The sequence below is a fragment of the Staurois parvus genome, unplaced genomic scaffold (assembly GCF_062004578.1).
Source record: "Staurois parvus isolate SC_StPar_1 unplaced genomic scaffold, SC_StPar_1.0 ptg000195l, whole genome shotgun sequence".
NCBI classification, from domain to species: domain Eukaryota; kingdom Metazoa; phylum Chordata; class Amphibia; order Anura; family Ranidae; genus Staurois; species Staurois parvus.
This window is the reverse complement of record NW_028317991.1, coordinates 11,147,091-11,167,049: the sequence shown is the minus strand read 5'-3', so window position 1 is coordinate 11,167,049 and position 19,959 is coordinate 11,147,091. Positions and strand designations below refer to the sequence as shown.

The window sequence follows — 19,959 nt, the reverse complement described above, 5'->3', positions numbered from 1 at the left end:
GCTAGAGGAACAACTGCCTTTAGATGAAATTGAATGAAGTTCTCCACACAAAAAAAAATACAGAGAGATTCCTTTTAAGGTTTTGATTATATGCTGCTGACTAGGTGGTTACAAAGGTTACTGTTGAATCTTTTTGATGGTTATAAATATTTTAGTGATTAATTTTTACCTAACCTTTTAGTAATTCAGATCTTTGACTAGCAGAAGCAATTTTGTAATGTCTGTAAATGGACCATTTTTGGAGGGGGAGTATCCCCCATTTTTGGTCTCATCTTGATGATGTCACATTGAGAGATAAACGTAGAACAGTTCCTCCTTGCTGTAATAAATTCCTGTGTTCTGATATAACTTTTGGTGTGAGTGGGGTGATAGGCTAATGAGGTACCACTGCCTGCATAAGGCTTCATTTAGGTTTCCTTACTGATGGACCTAGTGACAAACTCTCCCTGTACTGTACTTTGTAATCCAATGTACCAGCTTTCACATACAATGTGTGGGCTGCACCATTCGCCCTCTGCGTACCAGAGAAGGGGTATATTACTGCGATGCAGTCAGTACTAATGCAATGAATATTTCTCCAGTCATCTTCCAGGACAGCAGGCCTGGGACGGCACATGATGAGTTTAAATTCCCCGCCCTTCCCTCTAGTGGTGCACCGAAATGAAAATTCTGGTACCGAAACTGAAAATTCAAAATGCACTTGGCCAAAATCGAAATGCGCAGTTTTTAAAAACTAATATATATTTTTGGGAAAAAAATACATTTTGATTAAAAAAACGCAATATATACTCCAATTTTTTTGTAAAATATGAAAGAGGATGTTATGACGAGTAGATAAATACCAAACATGTCATGCTTTAAAATTGTGCACGTTCATGGAATGGCGTCAAACCGCAGTACTTACAAAATCTCCATGGGTGATGCTTGAAAAATTTCTACAGGTTAGCAGTGTAACGTTACAGAGGAGGTATAGTGCTAGAATTATTGCTCTTGCTCAGACGTTTGTGGCGATACCTCACGTGTGTTGTTTGAACACCATTTAAATATGTGGGCATGGCCTACGAATGCGTTCACCACTACATGCGAGGATGGGGACACTTAAAACTTTTTTTTTTTTTTTTTTAATATTTACATTTTTTTTTATACTTTTAGTAAAAAAAAAGTTAAAAATAAAACTTTAATCACTTTTATTCATATCACAAGGAATGCATGCATAGAAATAATTAGTGACAGGTCCTCTTTATGGAGAGATATGGGGTCAATAAAACCCCACATCTCTTCTCTACAATGTAAAGCATTAGATCAAAAAAAGCATTGATCCTAGTGCTTTAAAAAAAAAAAAAAAAAAAATTTGGCCCGGAAACGGAAGTGACATCACTCTGGTCCTCCAAGGGCATAGAGGTGAGTGGAGGCCATCTGTCCTTCACTAATCTATATGCCCAGCATCGGGATCATTTGGTGGTTTCTCAGGCAAGGCTGAGAACTACCGAGTGGCAGCAGCAGGGTTTTTTCCCCGTCACCTGTATCTGTGCTTTTTTTCATATTGGCCGATGGCCGATAGGGGTGTTTTCGGCCAGTGAAATTTCAGTGCACCCCTAGCCAAAATGTATTTTGCTACATGTCTTTGGTAAACAAAATCCCAATAATTGCACATTAATTGCTTTGTGTGAAAGTTATAGCATCTACAAACTATGGTATAGATTAGGGCTTGAAATTTCTGCTCGCAGCAAAGGAAGGAGTGTGTGCTGTGCTCTCTGCCTCCCCCAAGAGTGCAGTACCTGACTCTGTGAGTGAACAACAAAGTACTGCAACTTTTTATTGGGGGGGGGTACACGTGTACATGTGTGTGTTTGTATGTCTGTGTATGCATGTACTGTGTGTGTACGTACATGTGTCTGCGTGTATTTCTGTGTATGTACATGTGTCTGTACGTGCCTGTGTGTGTATACATGTGTCTCCGTGCGTGTGTGTACATGTTTCTGTGTGTGTTTGTTTGTGGCGAGTAACTCTTAAGGCCTGGCTAGTAGCTCAGGACTTGAAATTTTAAGCCCTGGGATAGATAATGGACTTTACACAGCTTTTTACTTTCTGACTGCATTTCTTGAGGTGCTAAAATACCAGGACAGTACAAACACCCCCAAATGACCCCTTTTCGGAAAGTAGACACCCTAAGCTATCTACTGAGAGGCATGTTGAGTCCATATTAAATTTATTTTATTTCCACAAGTTTTTGGAAAATGACAAAAATGTTTTTTTACACAAAGTTGTCAAATGATAGATTGCTCACACAAGCTATGGGTATATGTGGAATTACACCCAAAAATACACTTCTACCGAGTATGGGGATACCACATGTGTGAGACTTTTGGGAGCCTAGCCATGTGTTACCTGTGCCATGCGCAACTCAGGAAAGACGGGGAGATTAGAGAACTCCATGCATGGCTGAAGACCTGGTGTAAGAGGGAAGAATTTGAATTTCTAGAGCAGCAGGCTGACTTTTCATTGGGGTGCAACCTATATGCTAGAGCTGGTCTGCACCTAAATGGAAGGGGGTCTGCTGTGCTGGGGAGAGGTTTATGGGGAGGCTGGAGGAGTATTTAAACTAGGATCAAGGGGGGGGGAGGGAGAATTAGATTATAACGTGGTAGAAAGATCAGACAGGAGTCATTACTTAATGGTGAGTGGAATGGGGAAAGATGGGGGCAAGGCTATGGCAGATAAGAAGGTTCCCATGTTACAAACAACCAGTGGAATTGGTACCATTTGTATGCCAATAAAAAATATGCAAAATAGGTGTGAACAAGGTGTCAATGAATTAAAGTGTTTGTTCACCAATATCAGAAGTCTGCCAAGTAAAATAGGTGAGTTGGAAGCTTTGGTGCATGAAGAGAACTATGATTTAATTGGTATTGCTGAATCTTGTCTTCATTCTTCACATGACTGGGCCATTAATATTCCTGGCTATGTTCTCTTTCAGAGAGACAGGGTAAATAGGAAAGGTGGTGTCTGTCTCTATGTGAGAAGTGATCTCAGAGCGAGTGTGAAAGAGGACCTAGTTGGAGTGTGATGAGGCTGAAGTATTATGGGTGGAACTGCACATGGGGGTGCGTACTACAAAGGTAATCATTGGAGTTTGTTATAGGCCTCCCAGTGTTAATGAGCAGGTGGAAACTCAGCTCCTTGCACAGATCGACAGTGATAATAATGGGGGATTTTAACTACCTGGAAATTGACTGGAGTATTGGTACTGCAGGAACAGTTAAAGGGCAAACATTTTTAAACCTACTAAAAGAAAATGTTATGGTACAGTTCATAGAGGCCCCAACTAGGAATGATGCTCTGCTGGACCAGGTAACCTTAAACCATGCCGAGCTTATTACAAATGTCCATATAAAAGAACATCTGGGTAGCAGTGACCATAACATGATTTCATTTGTTAGCTGTAAACAGCGAGCACATACGGGGAAAATTTTCCAAGAGAGCTGCTCTCCAAGACTTAGACTGGGAGGGAATATTGGTATCGATGAACACAACACAGAAATGAGAGTTCTTCAGAAAGACTGTATGTGAACACACTGCAAAATATATTCCCATAGGCAACAAGTTTAAAAGGTTAAAAATCAAACCTATGTGGCTTACGGTCAAAGTTAAAAAAGCTATAGATAATGAGAAAAGGGCTTTTATTTAGTATAAAAATTAAGGAACGCTATCATCATTTAAAAATTACAAAGAATATAACAGAATGTGCAAAAAGGAAATCATGCAAAAATTTAAAATTAATGACAGATTGCAAAAGCTAGCAGAACAAAACCCCAAAAAGTCTTCAAATATATTAATAGTAAAAAGGTCCGATCTGAGCATGTAGGCCCTTTACAAAATAATCTAGAGTGGGTGACTGGGGACAAAGAGAAGGCAAATTTATTAAATACCTTCTTCAGCTCTGTGTTCAAAGAAGCATGGGGAGCTCTTGTCCATAATGGGCATGGTATTGGCACAGCTCCAGATGATCCACATTGGCTCACAATTGATATGATCCAAAATTATTTAGATAGTATAAAGGTGAATAAAGCACCTGGACTGGATGGCATACACCCACGGGTCATTAAAGAATTGAACTCTATCATTTCAAAGCCATTGTTTCTAATTTCTAGGGACTGTTTAATGACTGGCATAGTACCACTGGATTGGCGTAAGGCCAATGTGGTGCCAATATTTAAAAAGGGGTCAAAATCTTTACCAAGTAATTATAGACCTGTTAGTTTAACTTCTATCGTTGGGAAGATACTGGAGAGTTTAATAAAAGACCACATAGATGTGTTCTTGTGGGAAAAAAAATATTTTAAGCAACAGACAGCATGGATTCATGAAAGACAGAAGTTGTCAAACAAATCTGATTTCTTTTTGAGTGGGTGAGCAAATTCTTGGACAGAGGGGTGGCGGACGTGGTATACTTGGATTTTGCAAAATCGTTTGACACAGTGCCCCACACACGGCTAATGTGTAAGGTAAAATCTACAGGCTTGGAAAAATCCGTATGTAAATGGATAGAAAACTGGCTAAAAGATCGTATTCAAAAAGTAGTGATTAATGATCCATACTCTGAATGGTCTAGGGTTGTCAGTGGTGTACCCCAAGGTTAAGTGTTGAGACCGTTACTTTTTAATATATTTATAAACAATATAGGGTCTGGGATTAAAAATCCCATTTCAGTCTTTGCAGATGACACCAAGCTGTGCAGTGGAATAACGTCCTTTACAGAATGTCTTCAATTTTACAAGCTGATCTCAATGCTCTGTGTAATTGGGCAACTATGTGGTAAATGAGGTTTAATGTGGATAAATGTAAGGTTGTGCACTTGGCTAAGCATAATCACGCATCATACATACTGGGGGGGGTACAACAGGGGGAATCAATGGTGAAGGATCTGGGGGTTCTGGTAGATCACAAGCTTAATAATGGAATGCAATGCCAAGCTGCGGGTTCTAAAGCGAGCAAAATCCTTTCTTGTATTAAGAGGTATAGACTCCAGAGAGAAAGATATCATATTACCCCGGTACAAATCATTAGTAAGACCTCATCTGGAATATGCAGTTCAGTTTTGGGCACCAGTTCACAAAAAGAACATTGGGGAACTGGAGAAAGTACAGAGAAGGGCAACCAAACTGATAAGAGGCATGGAGGAGCTCAGCTATGAGGAGAGATTAGAGGAACTGAATTTATTCTTTCTTGAGAAGAGGAGAGTAAGGGGGAATATGATCAACATGTATAAATACATCAGTGGTTCATATAGTGAACTCGGTGTAGAGTTATTCACCCTGAGGTTATCACAGAGGACAAGGGGGCACTCTTTACGTCTGGAGGAAAAGAGATTCAATCTCCAAACACGGAAAGGTTTCTTCACAGTGAGAGCTGTGAAAATGTGGAATAGACTCCCTCAAGAGTTGGTTCTGGCCAGCTCAGTGGATTGCTTCAAAAGAGTCCTGGATTCTTTCTTAGATACACAGAATATAACTGAATACTAACCTTTTATAGGTAAAGTTGATCCAGGGAATATCTGATTATCTCTCGGGGGATCGGAAAGGATTTTTTTTTTCCCAGCTGGAGCAAATTGGATCATGCTTTGCTGGGTTTTTTTTGCCTTCCTCTGGATCAACTGTGGCTACAGGATTATAACTTTTTTTTTTTTTTTATGGTTGAACTGGATGGACTTTTGTCTTTTTTCAGCCAAACTATTTAACATACAGGAGCCTTAAATCCAATGACCACTTTTAAAGCCTGAACGTGCGTAACTTCCTCATTTCACTTCCTCACTACTAGTTTTGGTGGCCCTGAAATGCCATTATAGTACCGAACTCCTCCAAATGACCTCTTTTTGTAAAGTAGACACCCCAAGGAGTTTAAAAAGAGGCATGGTGAGTATTTTGCAGATCTCATTTTTTTTCTCACAAGGTTTTGAAATATAAAAAAAGAAAACGTTTTTGTTTTCTTTCTGCATTTTCCAAAAACTTGTGGCAACAAAGGAAATCTGCTAAATACTCACCATGCTTCTTATGAAATTCCTTGGGGTGTCTACTTTCCAAATGGGGGGGGGGGGGGTTGGTGCTATCCTGACATTTCAGGGCCTCCGAAACTGTGATAGGTACTCAGGAAATGTAATGAGGAAATAAAGCCCTTTAAAAGCCTGAAGGTGGTTATTGGATTTTGGGGTCCTGTACTTGGCTAGACTGCCAAAACGTCTCTCATGTGGTACCCCCATACTCGGGAGAAGTAGCAGAATGTATTTTGGGGAGTAATTCCACCTATACCCATGGCATGTGTGAGCAATAAATCATTTAAGTGACAATTTTGTTTTGTAATTTTTCAAAAACTTGTGGTTAAAAAAGAAATTAATATTTATATTAATATTTAATAAATCCATTGACTCAACATACCTCTGAGCAAATAGTTTGAGGTGTCTACTTTCCAAAAAGGGGTCATTTGGATGACGGGGGGCATTTTATGCCCAGCATTAGAAGTTTATGCCACACACCACTCGTTCTTCTAACCACCTGAAGATCAAGCCTTTTCTGACACTTTTTGTTCACTTGAAAAAAAATCAGTATTTTTTGCTAGGAAATTACTTTGAACCCCCACACATTATATATATTTTTAAAGCAGACACCCTAGTGAATAAAATGGTGGGTGCTGCAATTTTTTATGTCACATAGTACTCACACAGCGATTTTTCAAACACAAATTTTTTATAAAAAAATACACTTTTTTTCACTTTTAATGCATAAAATCACAATATATTGGCCAATTATTTAGTAAACTTTAAAAGATGATGGTATACCGAGTAAATGGATACCAAACCATACATTTTTAATATGCATAGGCAACAATTTAAAAGCCTTTATAAGCTTCCATTTTAGATTTACAGAAGAGGTCTAGTGCTAGAATTACTGCCCTTGATCTGACGTTTGCAGCGATAACTCACATGCATGGTGCAAACGCCCAGCATGGGCTCAATGCTCATAAACGCAGGTGAGAAGGGGTGGGGGGGGGGTGTGAGAATGCCTTTTTTTTTTTTTTTTTTTTTTTGCTATCCGAGGAAATGCAAATATCCCCTATAACTTCAATGGGCATTGACATATATTCTTTTTTCAGAAATCTGGGGTCTGTCTGCCCTTACATTATCTAATCTCGCCAAGATTGGTGTGATCAGATGCTTTCCCAATTTACAAATGGTGCTTTTACATGAAAGCCCATCACCGGCTGAAAAAAAAATACCAGGATGATGCTTGCAGCTGCTAGCATCATCCTGGTATAACTTGCTTTAATCTATACTAATACTCCACTAGTGTATGGTAGTGATGGAAGCAGTCCTTGAGGCAGAGACCAGTTTGGCTAGGACAGGAGGGACAAAAATAGCAGGTTTCGCGTATCATTCCGTGTCTGCTACAAACACATCTTCTTTGGGGTGACCTTTGGGTAGGGTACCAGAGAGGACATCTGGAAAATGCCTCTCATGCAGCACACTAACCGCATCTGGATTTGAGGATTGGGCCACAGCACCTTCTGAATACAAAAGGGCCGTGTTGATCTCTTCCTGAAATTTTAGGAAGGATCCTCTTCATCCAGTTGCTTTGTAAATTACAAAAGCGTTTTATATAAGTGTGTGTGTGTGTGTGTGTGTCTATATATATCTCCAATTGAAATAAGTAAGTAGACACCTTTTTGTACCAGTGCCGAGCTTTCTGGGAAACTAGGTATGGATTCATCATTTGGTCATTGAGGTCCATCCCTCCCATGTTATGGTTAAAGTCGCGGACACAGAGGGGTTTCTCAACAACGCCAGATACCGTGTTAATTTGGGCTGTCGCGTCTGCGGGAATGGAAGACAGGACAAAAACATCCCGTTTGTCCTTCCACTTCACTGTGAGCAATTCATCATTCCTCGGGCAGGCTTTCTCCCCTTTTCTAAGTCTTTTATTTACAAGCTGTTGGGGGACGGCCTGGCGATTAGGCCGCACGGTGCCACATGAGCCAATTCCAAGATTGTACAAATGTCTAAATAATGGCATGCTTGTATAGAAATTGTCTACGTGTAAATGGTTACCCTTACGGAGCAAAGACGACAAAGTTCCAAACTATTTTGCCACTTCTCCCCATGTAGTCTGGGCAGTTGGGGGGCTCTACTTCGCTATCTCTTCCCTCATAAACCTTAAACTTGTACTTATAGCCAGTGGCCCTCTCACAGAGCTTATACAATTTGACCCCATATCTGGCACGCTTGCTGGGGATGTACTGTTTGAATACAAGGTGGCTAGTAAAGTGAATGAGGGACTCATCCACGCAGATGCTTTTCTGGGGCGTATACAAATCTGCAAATTTCTCAGTGAGGTGGTTTATGAGGCGCCAAATTTTGTAGAGCCTGTTATGTTCAGGGTCACCCAGAGGACGACAGTGTGTGAAATGCATGAAGCGCAGTATCGTCTCATATCTATGCCTGGCCATGGCAGCAGAGAACACAGGTGTATGATGTATTGGGTCTGTGGACCAATACGACTGCAACTCATTCTTTTTTATAATGCCCATGTTGAGTGCATTATAAAGTTTTAAATTCGGAAACCGTAGTAGGTTTCCATGCAAATGGTCAGGCAAGGTTTGAATTTGGATTTGCAGCGATATATTGTTCAGCATATAAATTGCTTTGGCCCACAATCAAATTGTACAAATCTTCTGTGAGAAACGGCTCCATAAAATCAAGGGGAGTTAAATTTGCTGTTTCCACCTGAATTCTTTGTTGGGCAGTGAATGGGGGATGTATGGGAGCTGCAGAATCTATGGGCTGCCAATCAGGATTTGCAAGCATGTCCGGAAGGACACTAGGGGCTCTATGGGCCTGTGTGCGAATTCTTGGTGACTGTGGGACACTACTTGTGCTCACCGCTGCACCAAATTGTACTGCACTTTTGGGACTCTCCACGTCACCAAGTGATACTGCAATACTGGTATAAAAAAGACCAGGATATACTAGGCCGCTGGTGCTCGCCAGTTCACCAAAAGGTAGTATTGCACTGGTATCTATGGGCTGCCAATCAGGATTTGCAAGCATGTCCGGAAGGACAATAGGGGCTCTGTGGGCCTGTGTGCGAATTCTTGGTGACTGTGGGACACTACTTGTGCTCACCGCTGCACCAAATTGTACTGCACTTTTTGGACTCGCCACGTCACCAAGTGATACTGCAAAACTGGTATAAAAAAGACCAGGATATACTAGGCGGCTGGTACTCGCCAGTTCACCTAAAGGTAGTATTGCACTGGTACGGGCACTCTGCTGCATATGCGACAAGTCATGCGATCCTAGCACTTCAGCTTCATGGGGTCGGGTATACCTGAACAGGGACCTCTTCTCCATCGTCCGAGCTACCTGTCGGGTGCTGCTGCTGTCTACAGGTTCATATTCTGAGGCAGATTCTGTCAGAGAAGCTTCCCCTTCGCTCTCTTTTGATATCCTCAGAATCCTATAGGCCTCTTCACTAGTGTACCTTTAGTTGGACATTTTGGACTCTAAATGTACAGGTACCTAGTTCGACTCGCTGGAAAAGGAGCTGTCAGGGACTGCTTGAACCGCTACCAATAAAATTCACCTGCTAGTGCTGGCAGAGATCAGGCCTGATTCTGTGGACACTGCGATTTTGTGTACAATGTATTACAGGTGACAGTGATCAGAAATTATACTGACACTGCACTTCTTGTTAAGGGTGGGGGGGGGGGAGCGTTGGGGCTAAATGCTAGTGCTGGCAGGGAATGGGGATGAATATGAAAAAATCCTCCTGCGCTTAATGGAGTGCCTATCGTTATAAGCGGCTGGCACTCAGACTGATACCATACAGTAGAACTAAAAAACACAAAAATGGTAGTGCAGCGCTCAATCGCAGACTTGTATCAAGTGAAACAAGTGAATAAATAAAATAATGCTTATAAATCAAGGTGACACACGAATGGTACAAATGCAGCCAGGACACTATTGACAAATATAAAGGTGACTATTAATACATAGCAATAAACGTGCCCCCCTCACTCCCACTCTGTAACGTGACCAGTGGGTAAAAATATTCCAGGTGGGTATGCGCAGTTCATAAATGGTAAGTGATGGTGTTCAACACAGTAAAAATTCATGCATTGTGCGTGATCACACAAAACTTTCAGTGCTGGTGAGGGACTCTCCTCCTATGGCTGAATTGCCTCCTCACCTCCACTCTGCGGCCCAATGGGCAAATGTGCCTTCAAGATCACTAAGGATCTTCCTTCAATACTGACAGGTAAGCTCCTCCAGACCTCTCATCACATGGGGATGATACACTAGATGTCCTGGCTCCTGATCTCCGCTGGGTACACCACTCATCCAGATAATGCAAATATAAGGAGATAGTGTAGTATGCCAAAGTAAAAGTGCTTTATTTGTAACAAAAACTGGCACTTACATTTCAGATGTCATATTGCACGGTTCTCCCCTCAAGCATGGGTGTATTGCATGGGTAAAAAGTGCCTATTTTCTGGGTGGACTAAGATGGCGGCTGTACTGGAAGTACGTCACCGCTGTCCGGATGCTGCCTCCTTGCGTATCTACGCGTTATGTCACCGTTCGCGTGACTTCATCAGGATATAGTGTATCATCCCCATGTGATGAGAGATCTGGAGGAGCTTACCTGTCAGTATTGGAAGAAAATCCTTAGTGATCTTGAAGGCGCATTGGGCCGCAGAGTGGAGGTGAGGAGGCAATTCAGCTATAGGAGGAGTCACTCACCAGCACTGGAAGTTGTGTGATCACGCACAATGCATGAATTTTTGAACACCATCACTTACCATTTATGAACTGCGCATACCCACCTGGAATATTTTTACCCTCTGGTCACGTTACAGAGTGGGAGTGAGGGGGGCACGTTTATTGCTATGTATTAATAGTCACCTTTATGTTTGTCAATAGTGTCTTGGCTGCATTTGTACCATTCGTGTGTCACCTTGATTTATAAGCATTATTTTATTATTTATTCACTTGTTTATATTTGATATAAGTCTGCCTTTTTTGTGTTTTTTAGGGAATGGGGATGATCCTGCTAACACTGCGCTTTTGGGGACACTAATACTAAGGGGACACTGGTATAGTTTTGTTCGTGATCAATGTATTGATCCATATAAACACTATACTAGTAATGATGGTAATCAGCGACCTATAGTGTGCGGATACTCTAACGCTAGCTGACCCTGGCTGGGTGGGACGCTAACTGACCCTGACTCTATCTGACATCGCCAGTGGCATTAACACCGTGATCAGTGAAAAATACTGTACAACAGACACTGTACTAATGGCACTGGCAGGGGGCAATCAAAGGGTTAAATGTAGCAATCAAGGGGTTAAAATGTGTCTATCTAACCTGTGTGGGTGGAGTGTGCTGCTTTTACTCACGTGTGATGTCTTTCTTCTCTCCCAGGAACAAAATGGTTCCAGGGAGAGAAGAACCAGCTAGGTTCTGTGCCTGTATTTACAAATACAGGCACAGCTCTGCATCTTTGTTCGCTGTTGGAGATCTGCAGAATCTCGGCCAAAATCACTGGCCGAGACCTGCTGACACTCACCTCCTACAACGAATGTCTTGGTGTGCGCGCTCTAAACCCAGAAGAGCAAAGCGATGTACGGATACGTCGCTTTGACTGCAGCTACCGCCTGTCCGCTGTATATTGTTGGCGGGCAGTCGGGAAGCGGTTATAAAAGGCAGATATTGTAACTACTACACCATGAAGTATCTTTGTTGTTCTACATTGGTTGCTGCCTAATCTGGCTGAAACCTCTTGCAGCATTGAGTGTTTTTTGATGACCTGTCCTGAAACATGCATGCACTATTAGGCTCAATACACACTAGCATTTTTTATTTTTTCTTTAATCAAAAAATGCTAATAGCTGTTTTTAGTAGCGTTTAGCAGCGTTCGTGTTTTATTAGCGATTTTACAGTACATGTAGGGAAAAGCTAGAAAAAATCTGTTAGCAGTGTTTTGCATCTTTTTTTCTGCCAGAAAAACGCTCCCAACAACTCTACAAAAACACTTTTTTTTCATCCTAAACGCTGAAGTTTGAAAAATGCTACTAGCCTACAAAAGTGTGCATGGACACATAGGATTACACTATTTAGCTTCTAGGTGCAGAAAAAAAAAATGCTGATAACAGTTTCTCGGAGCTTAAAAAATGCTAGTGTGCATGGAGCCTCCTGATACTAGAGGTCCAGCCATGTGGTAAGCAGTGAAAGTGTGCCTTGGTGGTGGAACACAGAAGGGATTACACTGCGGAGAGACTGTTTTGATTAACCATCTTTTTGGACTTTTTTTGGTCCCTTTTGGTTGTTTTTAGCACTAATTGGATTTATATTTTGTCACATTGTGGATTACGTATGTTTAACTGTTGATTATGCATGGTTGGTGTATGATTGTGATTGGTTGGTATATGATTGTGATTTAAAAGGGACAACACAACATTTACACTTTGAATTCTAAGTATGCCCATGCTGCGTGGTAAAAATTATCTGATTGACTGCTTTGTGAGAAAACAAATACATGTTCACCTTTCCGCAATTTCTAAAAAACGTGTGGCAAAAAATAACGTTTTCAATAGGCTAGGGATGCACTGAAATTTCGGCCACCAGGGCGATGGCTGTGAAAGGCAGGAGAGGAGCAGTGTATACAGTGACTAACCATCACTATATGTCAGTGCTGGTTTTTAAATGTAATGATTGGCTTTTTTTTTTTTTTCTTCACTATAGCTCACAGAATTAGCTGTTACTTTCCCCAAAGCTAAAAGAAACAAAGTTTCCTTTTAGTTTCTTACCCCGAGCTAAAAGAAACAGTTGCCTTTAGCTCCAGGGAAAGTGACAGCTAATTCTGTGAGCTATAGTAAAGAGAAAAAAAAAAAGCCGGCAATTGCATTTAAAAACCGGCACCGACATATAGTGACAGCCAGTGAGGGAGCCTCTCTGTATACACTGCTCCCTCACTGTATACACTACTCTCCTGCCCCCTCCTTGCACACACTGCTCCCCATCCCCTCCCCCCTACAAAGAGGACCTGTCACTCATATGCTATCACCCCTATGTGACTATTGCCTCCCTATTTGATTGCAATAAAATCATAAGTTAAAAAAATACATGAAAGTAGAAAAAAGTACAAAATAAAAATTGGACCCTCCCCACCCCCATACAGATAGAGATTTTATTTATATATATATATATATATATATATATATATATACAGTCATGGCCGAAATTGTTGGCACCCTTGATATTTCTCCAGGAAATCATGTATTTCTCACGAAACGTATTGCATTAACACATGTTTTGCTATACACATGTTTATTCCCTTTGTGTGTATTGGGACAAAACAAAAAAAGGGAGGAAAGAAAGCAAATTCGACATAATGTCACACAAACCTCCAAAAATGGGCTGGACAAAAGTATTGGCACCCTTTCACAACTGCGGATAAATAAGAATGTTACAAGCATGTGATGCTCCTGTAAACTCACCTGGGGCAAGTAACAGGTGTGGGCAATATAGAAATCACACCTGAAAGCAGATAAAAAGGAGAGACGTTCACTTAACCTTTGCATTGTGTGTCTGTCTGTGCCACACTAAGCATGGACAACAGAAAGAGGAGACGAGAACTGTCTGAGGACCTGAGAACCAAAATTGTGGCAAAATATCAACAATCTCAAGGTTACAAGTCCATCTCCAGAGAACTAGATTTGCCTTTGTCCACAGTGCGCAACATTATCAAGAAGTTTGCAACCCATGGCACTGTAGCTAATCTCCCTGGTCGTGGACGGATGAGGAAAATTGATGAAAGATTGCAACGCAGAATAGTCCGGATGGTGGATAAGCAGCCCCAAACATGTTCCAAAGACATTCAAGCTGTCCTGCAGGCTCAGGGAGCATCGGTGTCAGCGCGAACTATCCGTCGACATTTAAATGAAATGAAACGCTATGGCAGGAGACCCAGGAGGACCCCACTGCTGACACAGAGACATAAAAAAGCAAGACTACAGTTTGCCAAAATGTACTTGAGTAAGCCAAAAGCCTTCTGGGAAAACGTCTTGTGGACAGATGAGACCAAGATAGAGCTTTTCGGTAAAGCACATCATTCTACTGTTTACCGAAAACGGAATGAGGCCTACAAAGAACAAAACACAGTACCTACGGTAAAATATGGTGGAGGTTCAATGATGTTTTGGGGTTGTTTTGCTGCCTCTGGCACTGGGTGCCTTGACTGTGTGCAAGGCATCATGAAATCTGAGGATTACCAAAGGATTTTGGGTCGCACTGTAGGGCCCAGTGTCAGAAAGCTGGGTTTGCGTCCAAGATCCTGGGTCTTCCAGCAGGACAATGACCCCAAACATACGTCAAAAAGCACTCAGAAATGGATGGCAAAGAAGCGCTGGAGAGTTCTGAAGTGGCCAGCAATGAGCCCAGATCTAAATCCCATTGAACACCTGTGGAGAGATCTTAAAATTGCTGTTGGGAAAAGGTGTCCTTCCAATAAGAGAGACCTGGAGCTGTTTGCAAAGGAAGAGTGGTCCAAAATTCCGGGTGAGAGGTGTCAGAAGCTTATTGATGGTTATAGGAAGCGACTGATTTCAGTTATGTTTTCCAAAGGGTGTGCAACCAAATATTAAGTTAAGGGTGCCAATACTTTTGTCCAGCCCATTTTTGGGGTTTTGTGTGACATTATGTCATATTTGCTTTTCTGCCTCTGTTTTATATTTGTTCCAATACATACAAAGGGAATAAACATGTGTATAGCAAAACATGTGTTAATGCAATACCTTTTTTGTGTGAAATACTTGATTTTCAGGAAAAATATCAAGGGTGCCAACAATTTCGGCCATGACTGTATATATATATATATATATATATATATATATATATATAAAACAAAAAAAATGTAAATATTAAAAAAAAGTTTTAAGTGTCCCCATCCTCGCATGTAGTGGTGGACGCATACGTAGGCCATGCCCATATATTTAAATGGTGTTCAAACAACACACGTGAGGTATCGCTACAAGCATCTGAGCAACAGCAATAATTCTAGCACTATACCTCCTCTGTAACTTTACGCTGTTAACCTGTAAAACATTTAAAAGCATCACCCATGGAGATTTAAGCACTGTAGTTTGACGCCATTCCACAAGCGTGCGCAATTTGAAAACATGAAATTCGGTATCTATTTCCTCGCCGTAACATCCTCTTTCGTATATTTTAGAAAACAAAATTGGGGTATATATTGTGTTTTCGGCACCAGAATTTTCATTTCGGTGCACCACTACAAAATACCTATTATACCTCTTAGAAAATACCTTGGGGTGTTTACTTTCCAAAATGTGGTTATTTTGTGGGTGTTTCCATTGTCCTGGTACTCCAGGGCCTCCAGAAATGTGTTAGGCAGTCAGCAAATTAGATGTGTAGTTTATTCATTTAGGTTTAGGGTCACTCTGTGTGGCTAATTCTAAGTTTGCCTGTGCCATGTGTTAGAAATAGCTTATAAATTGACAACTTTGTTGGATTTTTTTATTTTCTTTCCACGTTTTCCAAAAACTTGTGGTAAAACAATTACCTTTTCAAACTCACTATGCCTCTTAGAAAATACCCTGTAGTGTTTGCTTTCAAAAATGTGTTCATTTTCTGGGTGTTCTGTCTACTGTCCTAGTGCTCCAGGACCTCCAAAAATGTCAGGAAAATAGATTTGTAATTTTATGTCCCTAGATAGCTGGAAGGTGCTCCTTGGATTTTGGACCCCTCTATGCATCTAGACTTTGAAAGTATTCCCATACATGGGAAGGGTAGCAAAATGTGTTCTGGAGTGTAATTGTAAAGCCGGGTACATGCGTACTGAACATCGACCATTATAACCGGAAAGCAATGCTGTTTCACATGTCATGCGGTTTGGGTGCAGTTCAAACTGCATGCAATCCGCATATGTGAACCGGCACTGAAAACCAGCATTCGATCAGCGCTTGCAGCCAGTAGCTACAGCATTTACCTGTTTTATTCTGATGGTGGGGGTGAGTAGTCTCCGATGTCAAAATACAATAATGCGTTAGGGGGAGATCCCTGAATCCACATTGCTTATGTGGGTGCAGAGATCTGTCAGTATAGCCAACCTGCTGGCTGAACAAAAGAAAACCCGTGCATGTATACCCGTCTGTAGCATGTGTTTGCTGTGTGTAAGAAATAACTTGTTAAAATGATGATTTTGCAGTTAACCACTTGCCCTCCTAAGGATTTCCTGGCCATTTTTTGCTTTATGGTGCTGCATTACTGTGACAGACAATTGCGAAGTCATGCAACGCTGCACCCAAATTAAATTTGTCTTTTTTTTCCCCCCACGAATTGAGCTTTCTTTCGGTGGTTTGATTGCGGTTTTTTTATTTTTTGCACTATAAAAAAAAAAGACCGACAGTTTTGAAAAAAAAAACAATATTTTTGACTTTTTGCTATTAAATGTGTCCAGCAAAAAAATTTAAATCAAAATTAAAAATAGATTTTTAAACCAAAATATCTTTGAAATCTTAAAAAATCCCAATACGTGTAAATTAATTGGTTTACGTGAAAGTTACAGCATTTACAAATGGCGGTATAGATACTGGAGGGTTTTTTTTGTTTTTTTTTTATACTAATAATTTACTGGCGGGGGGGCGGTGTGTTAGTGCTTCACTGTAAGCACACTGCTCTGGATGGCTGTGCTATCCACAGCCATATAGAGCAGTGTGCCCAAGCCGGCAGGGAGGAGGACTGTTAGTAAACAAAGCAGCCCTTCTCCTCGTCGGAAATCCTTGATGATCACCGGCCGGGACCCAGTGATTGACAGCCATAGCCTCTTGCGCACGCCCCCCTACCCGGAAATGCGAAATCACGTGTATATATACATGATTTTGCGCACCCCCGCCGCCCTGTAGCAGTATATCTGCTATAGGGCCACGAGGATGTAGTTAAAAAGTAAATTTTATTTACTTTCCTCATTTACCAAAGAATTGTGGCAAAAATTAATACTTAAAAAAAAAAAAAAAAAAAAATGCCTCAGTAAATACCTTTTTGGCCATCTACTTTCCAAAAATGGGTCATTTTGTGAGTATTTGTGCTGTCCTGGAATTTTAGGGCCTCAAGAATTAAAATAGGCAGTCAGAACATTCTATAACTTTCACTTAGACCAAACAATATACACCTTTTTTTTTTTCCTACCAAAGAAATGTAGCAGAATATATTTTGGCCTAAATTTATGAAGAACATGGTTAATTTGCAAAGTTTTATAGCAAACTAAGAAAAATGTTTTTTTCCCTTATTTACCAAATAATAAAATCCCAGTGGTGATTAGATACCACCAAAATTCATTTAGGTACATTGTTGCATGAGTAATTGTCATTCAAAGTGTGACAGCGCTGACATCAGGAAAAATTGCATGGGTAGGTAGTCTTGAAGTGGTTAAGATGGTGTTAGGGCTACTTCATATCCGTCACTGGTGATGATGCACTGATGTTTGGTGCATCACATAGTTTTTCTTTTTTTTTTCTTTAACAAACTCTATTGAAATGTCACCCTGTGACATTTCATTAGGTTCAGTTGGTTGCTGTGCGGTACGTGGCGGGCTATTGCCTCTCACTGCTCTGCGTTGAAAAAAAGTATGGCCTGCCATATTGGTTTTCATTGCACACCACCCGCCCACACACTACCACAACGCAGTGGTGTGAAACGGCGACACGACATGAGGCATTTTGCTTCGTCTTTTGGTGGGGCTGCATTGGAATAGCTGGTGTGAATGGACGCTTACACTTTGATGCTTTGTATTGAAGTTCTGTGACTCTGTGTTTTAGTGAGAATTCTGAAAACTCTCAGAATGGGGAATTAACAGCACAAAACGAGGAGAACACTTCAGAACCCACAGCTGTCTGCTTACAAAGTGAAGGAACTGCTCCAACTTGTCAAGATGAAACTATGAAGACTGAAAACCTGGAACTTGCAAAACCTGTGACCATAGGTAAAACCGCTGAATTTGTATTTAGAGTGGAGCTAAACTTTAAAAAATGAAGGTTTACCATTTTAAAGGAAACGCATAGGAATTTTAATTGTGTTTTTAAGCAGTTTTTTTTTTAATCCTTTTTATTTAGTTATTTACTTTTATCTGGAATTGCTCTTGAAAGAGAAGTGTATTTCTTGGTATGTAAGTGTGCCTGGGCACTCCTGTGCCTACACCCTCAAAGGGGTCTCATCAGCCATTTTTTTTTTTATCCTTTTAATGTTTTTAGATGTTAAAGCAGAGCTATGGCCTCTCAGTAAAAAATGAACTGCAGCACTGAACCTTCACCTTTCTCACCCACTTTCCATCATTTTACTCCTACCCCCTCCTTTCACACAATAACACATTTTAATTTATATACAGTGAAGGAAATAAGTATTTGATCCCCTGCTGCTTTGAATGTTTGCCCACTCACAAAGAAATGGTAAGTCTACAAATCGAATGGTAGGTGTATTGTAACACTTAGAGACAGAATAGCAACAAAAAATTCAAAAGAAATGCATGTCTAACAAATTATGCACTGATTTGCACGTTCATGAGGGATATAAGTATTTGATCCCCTATCATTCAGCAGGATGTCTGGCTACCAGGTGTCTTTCATACAGGTAACAAGCTGAGATTAGAAGCAGTCTCTTAAAGGGAGTGCTGCTAATCTCATTTTGTTACTTGTATAAAAGACACCTGTCCACAGGAGCAATCAAACAGATTCCAAACTCTCCACCATGGCAAAGACCAAAGAGCTGTCCAAGGATGTCAGGGACAAGATTGTAGACCTACACAAGGCTGGACAGGGCTACAAAACTATCGTCAAGCAGCTTGGTGAGAAGGTGACAACAGTTGGTGCAATCATTCGCAAATAAAAGAAACACAAAACAACTGTCAGTCTCCCTAGGTCTGGTGCACCATGCAAGATCTCACCTCATGGAGTGTCAATGATCATGACAACAGTGAGGAATCATCCCAGAACTACACGTGAGGATCTTGTCAATGATCTCCAGGCAGCTGGAACCACAGTCACCAAGAAAACAATTAGTAACACACTACGCTGACAAGGATTGACATCCTGCAGTGCCCGCAAGGTCCCTCTGCTCAAGAAAGCACATGTCCAGGCCCGTCTGAAGTTTGCCTCTGAACATCTGAATGATGCAGTGGAGGACTGGTTGAAAAACACCCCCAAAGCAGAATGTTTCCAAAACGTTTGATAGTTGGGATGGTGTTCTTTGGGTCAGAGGCAGCATTCCTCCTCCTCCAAACACGGCGAGTTGAGTTGATGCCAAAGAGCTGGATTTTGGTCTCATCTGACCACAATCCAGCTCTTTGGCATCAACCCAACTCGCCGTGTTTGGAGGAGGAGGAATGCTGCCTCTGACCCCAAGAACACCATCCCAACTGTCAAACGTGGTGGAAACATTCTGCTTTGGGGGTGTTTTTCTGCTAAGGGGACAGGACAACTGCACTGCATCAAAGGGACAATGGACAGGGAAATGTACCATCAAATCTAGGGTGAGAACCTTCTTTCCTCAGCCAGGGCATTGAAAATGGGTTGTGGATGGGTGATCTAGCATGACAGTGACCCAAAACACACGGCCAAGGCAACAGGAGTGGCTCAAGAATAAGCACATTAAGGTCCTGATGTGGCCTACCCAGTCTCCAGACCTTAATCTGATTGAAAATCTGTGGAGGGAGCTGAAAGTTCGAGTTGCCAAATGTCAGCCACCAAACCTTAATGACTTGGAGAGGATCTGCCAAGAGGAGTGGGCCAAAATCCCTCCTGAGATGTGTGCAAACCTGGTGGCCAACTACAGGAAACATCTGACCTCTGTGATTGCCAACAAGGGTTTGCCACCAATTTCTAAGTCATGTGAA

General features: G+C 41.3%; 1 protein-coding gene across 13 annotated transcripts in view; it reads left to right on the top strand.

Moving 5' to 3' along the window:
* SON (SON DNA and RNA binding protein) overlaps positions 1-19,959 on the top strand; it is a 134,083-nt gene that overhangs the window by 35,708 nt on the left and 78,416 nt on the right. For all 13 annotated transcript variants that reach the window (XR_016312805.1, XR_016312803.1, XR_016312801.1 and 10 more), the window contains exon 2: positions 17,891-18,054. Coding sequence is in view for 6 of the 13 variants with exons in the window: in XM_089677950.1 (XP_089534076.1) it covers positions 17,891-18,054 (164 nt within the window). In the remaining 7 variants the exon portion in view is untranslated. The remainder of the gene's footprint in view (positions 1-17,890; positions 18,055-19,959) is intronic.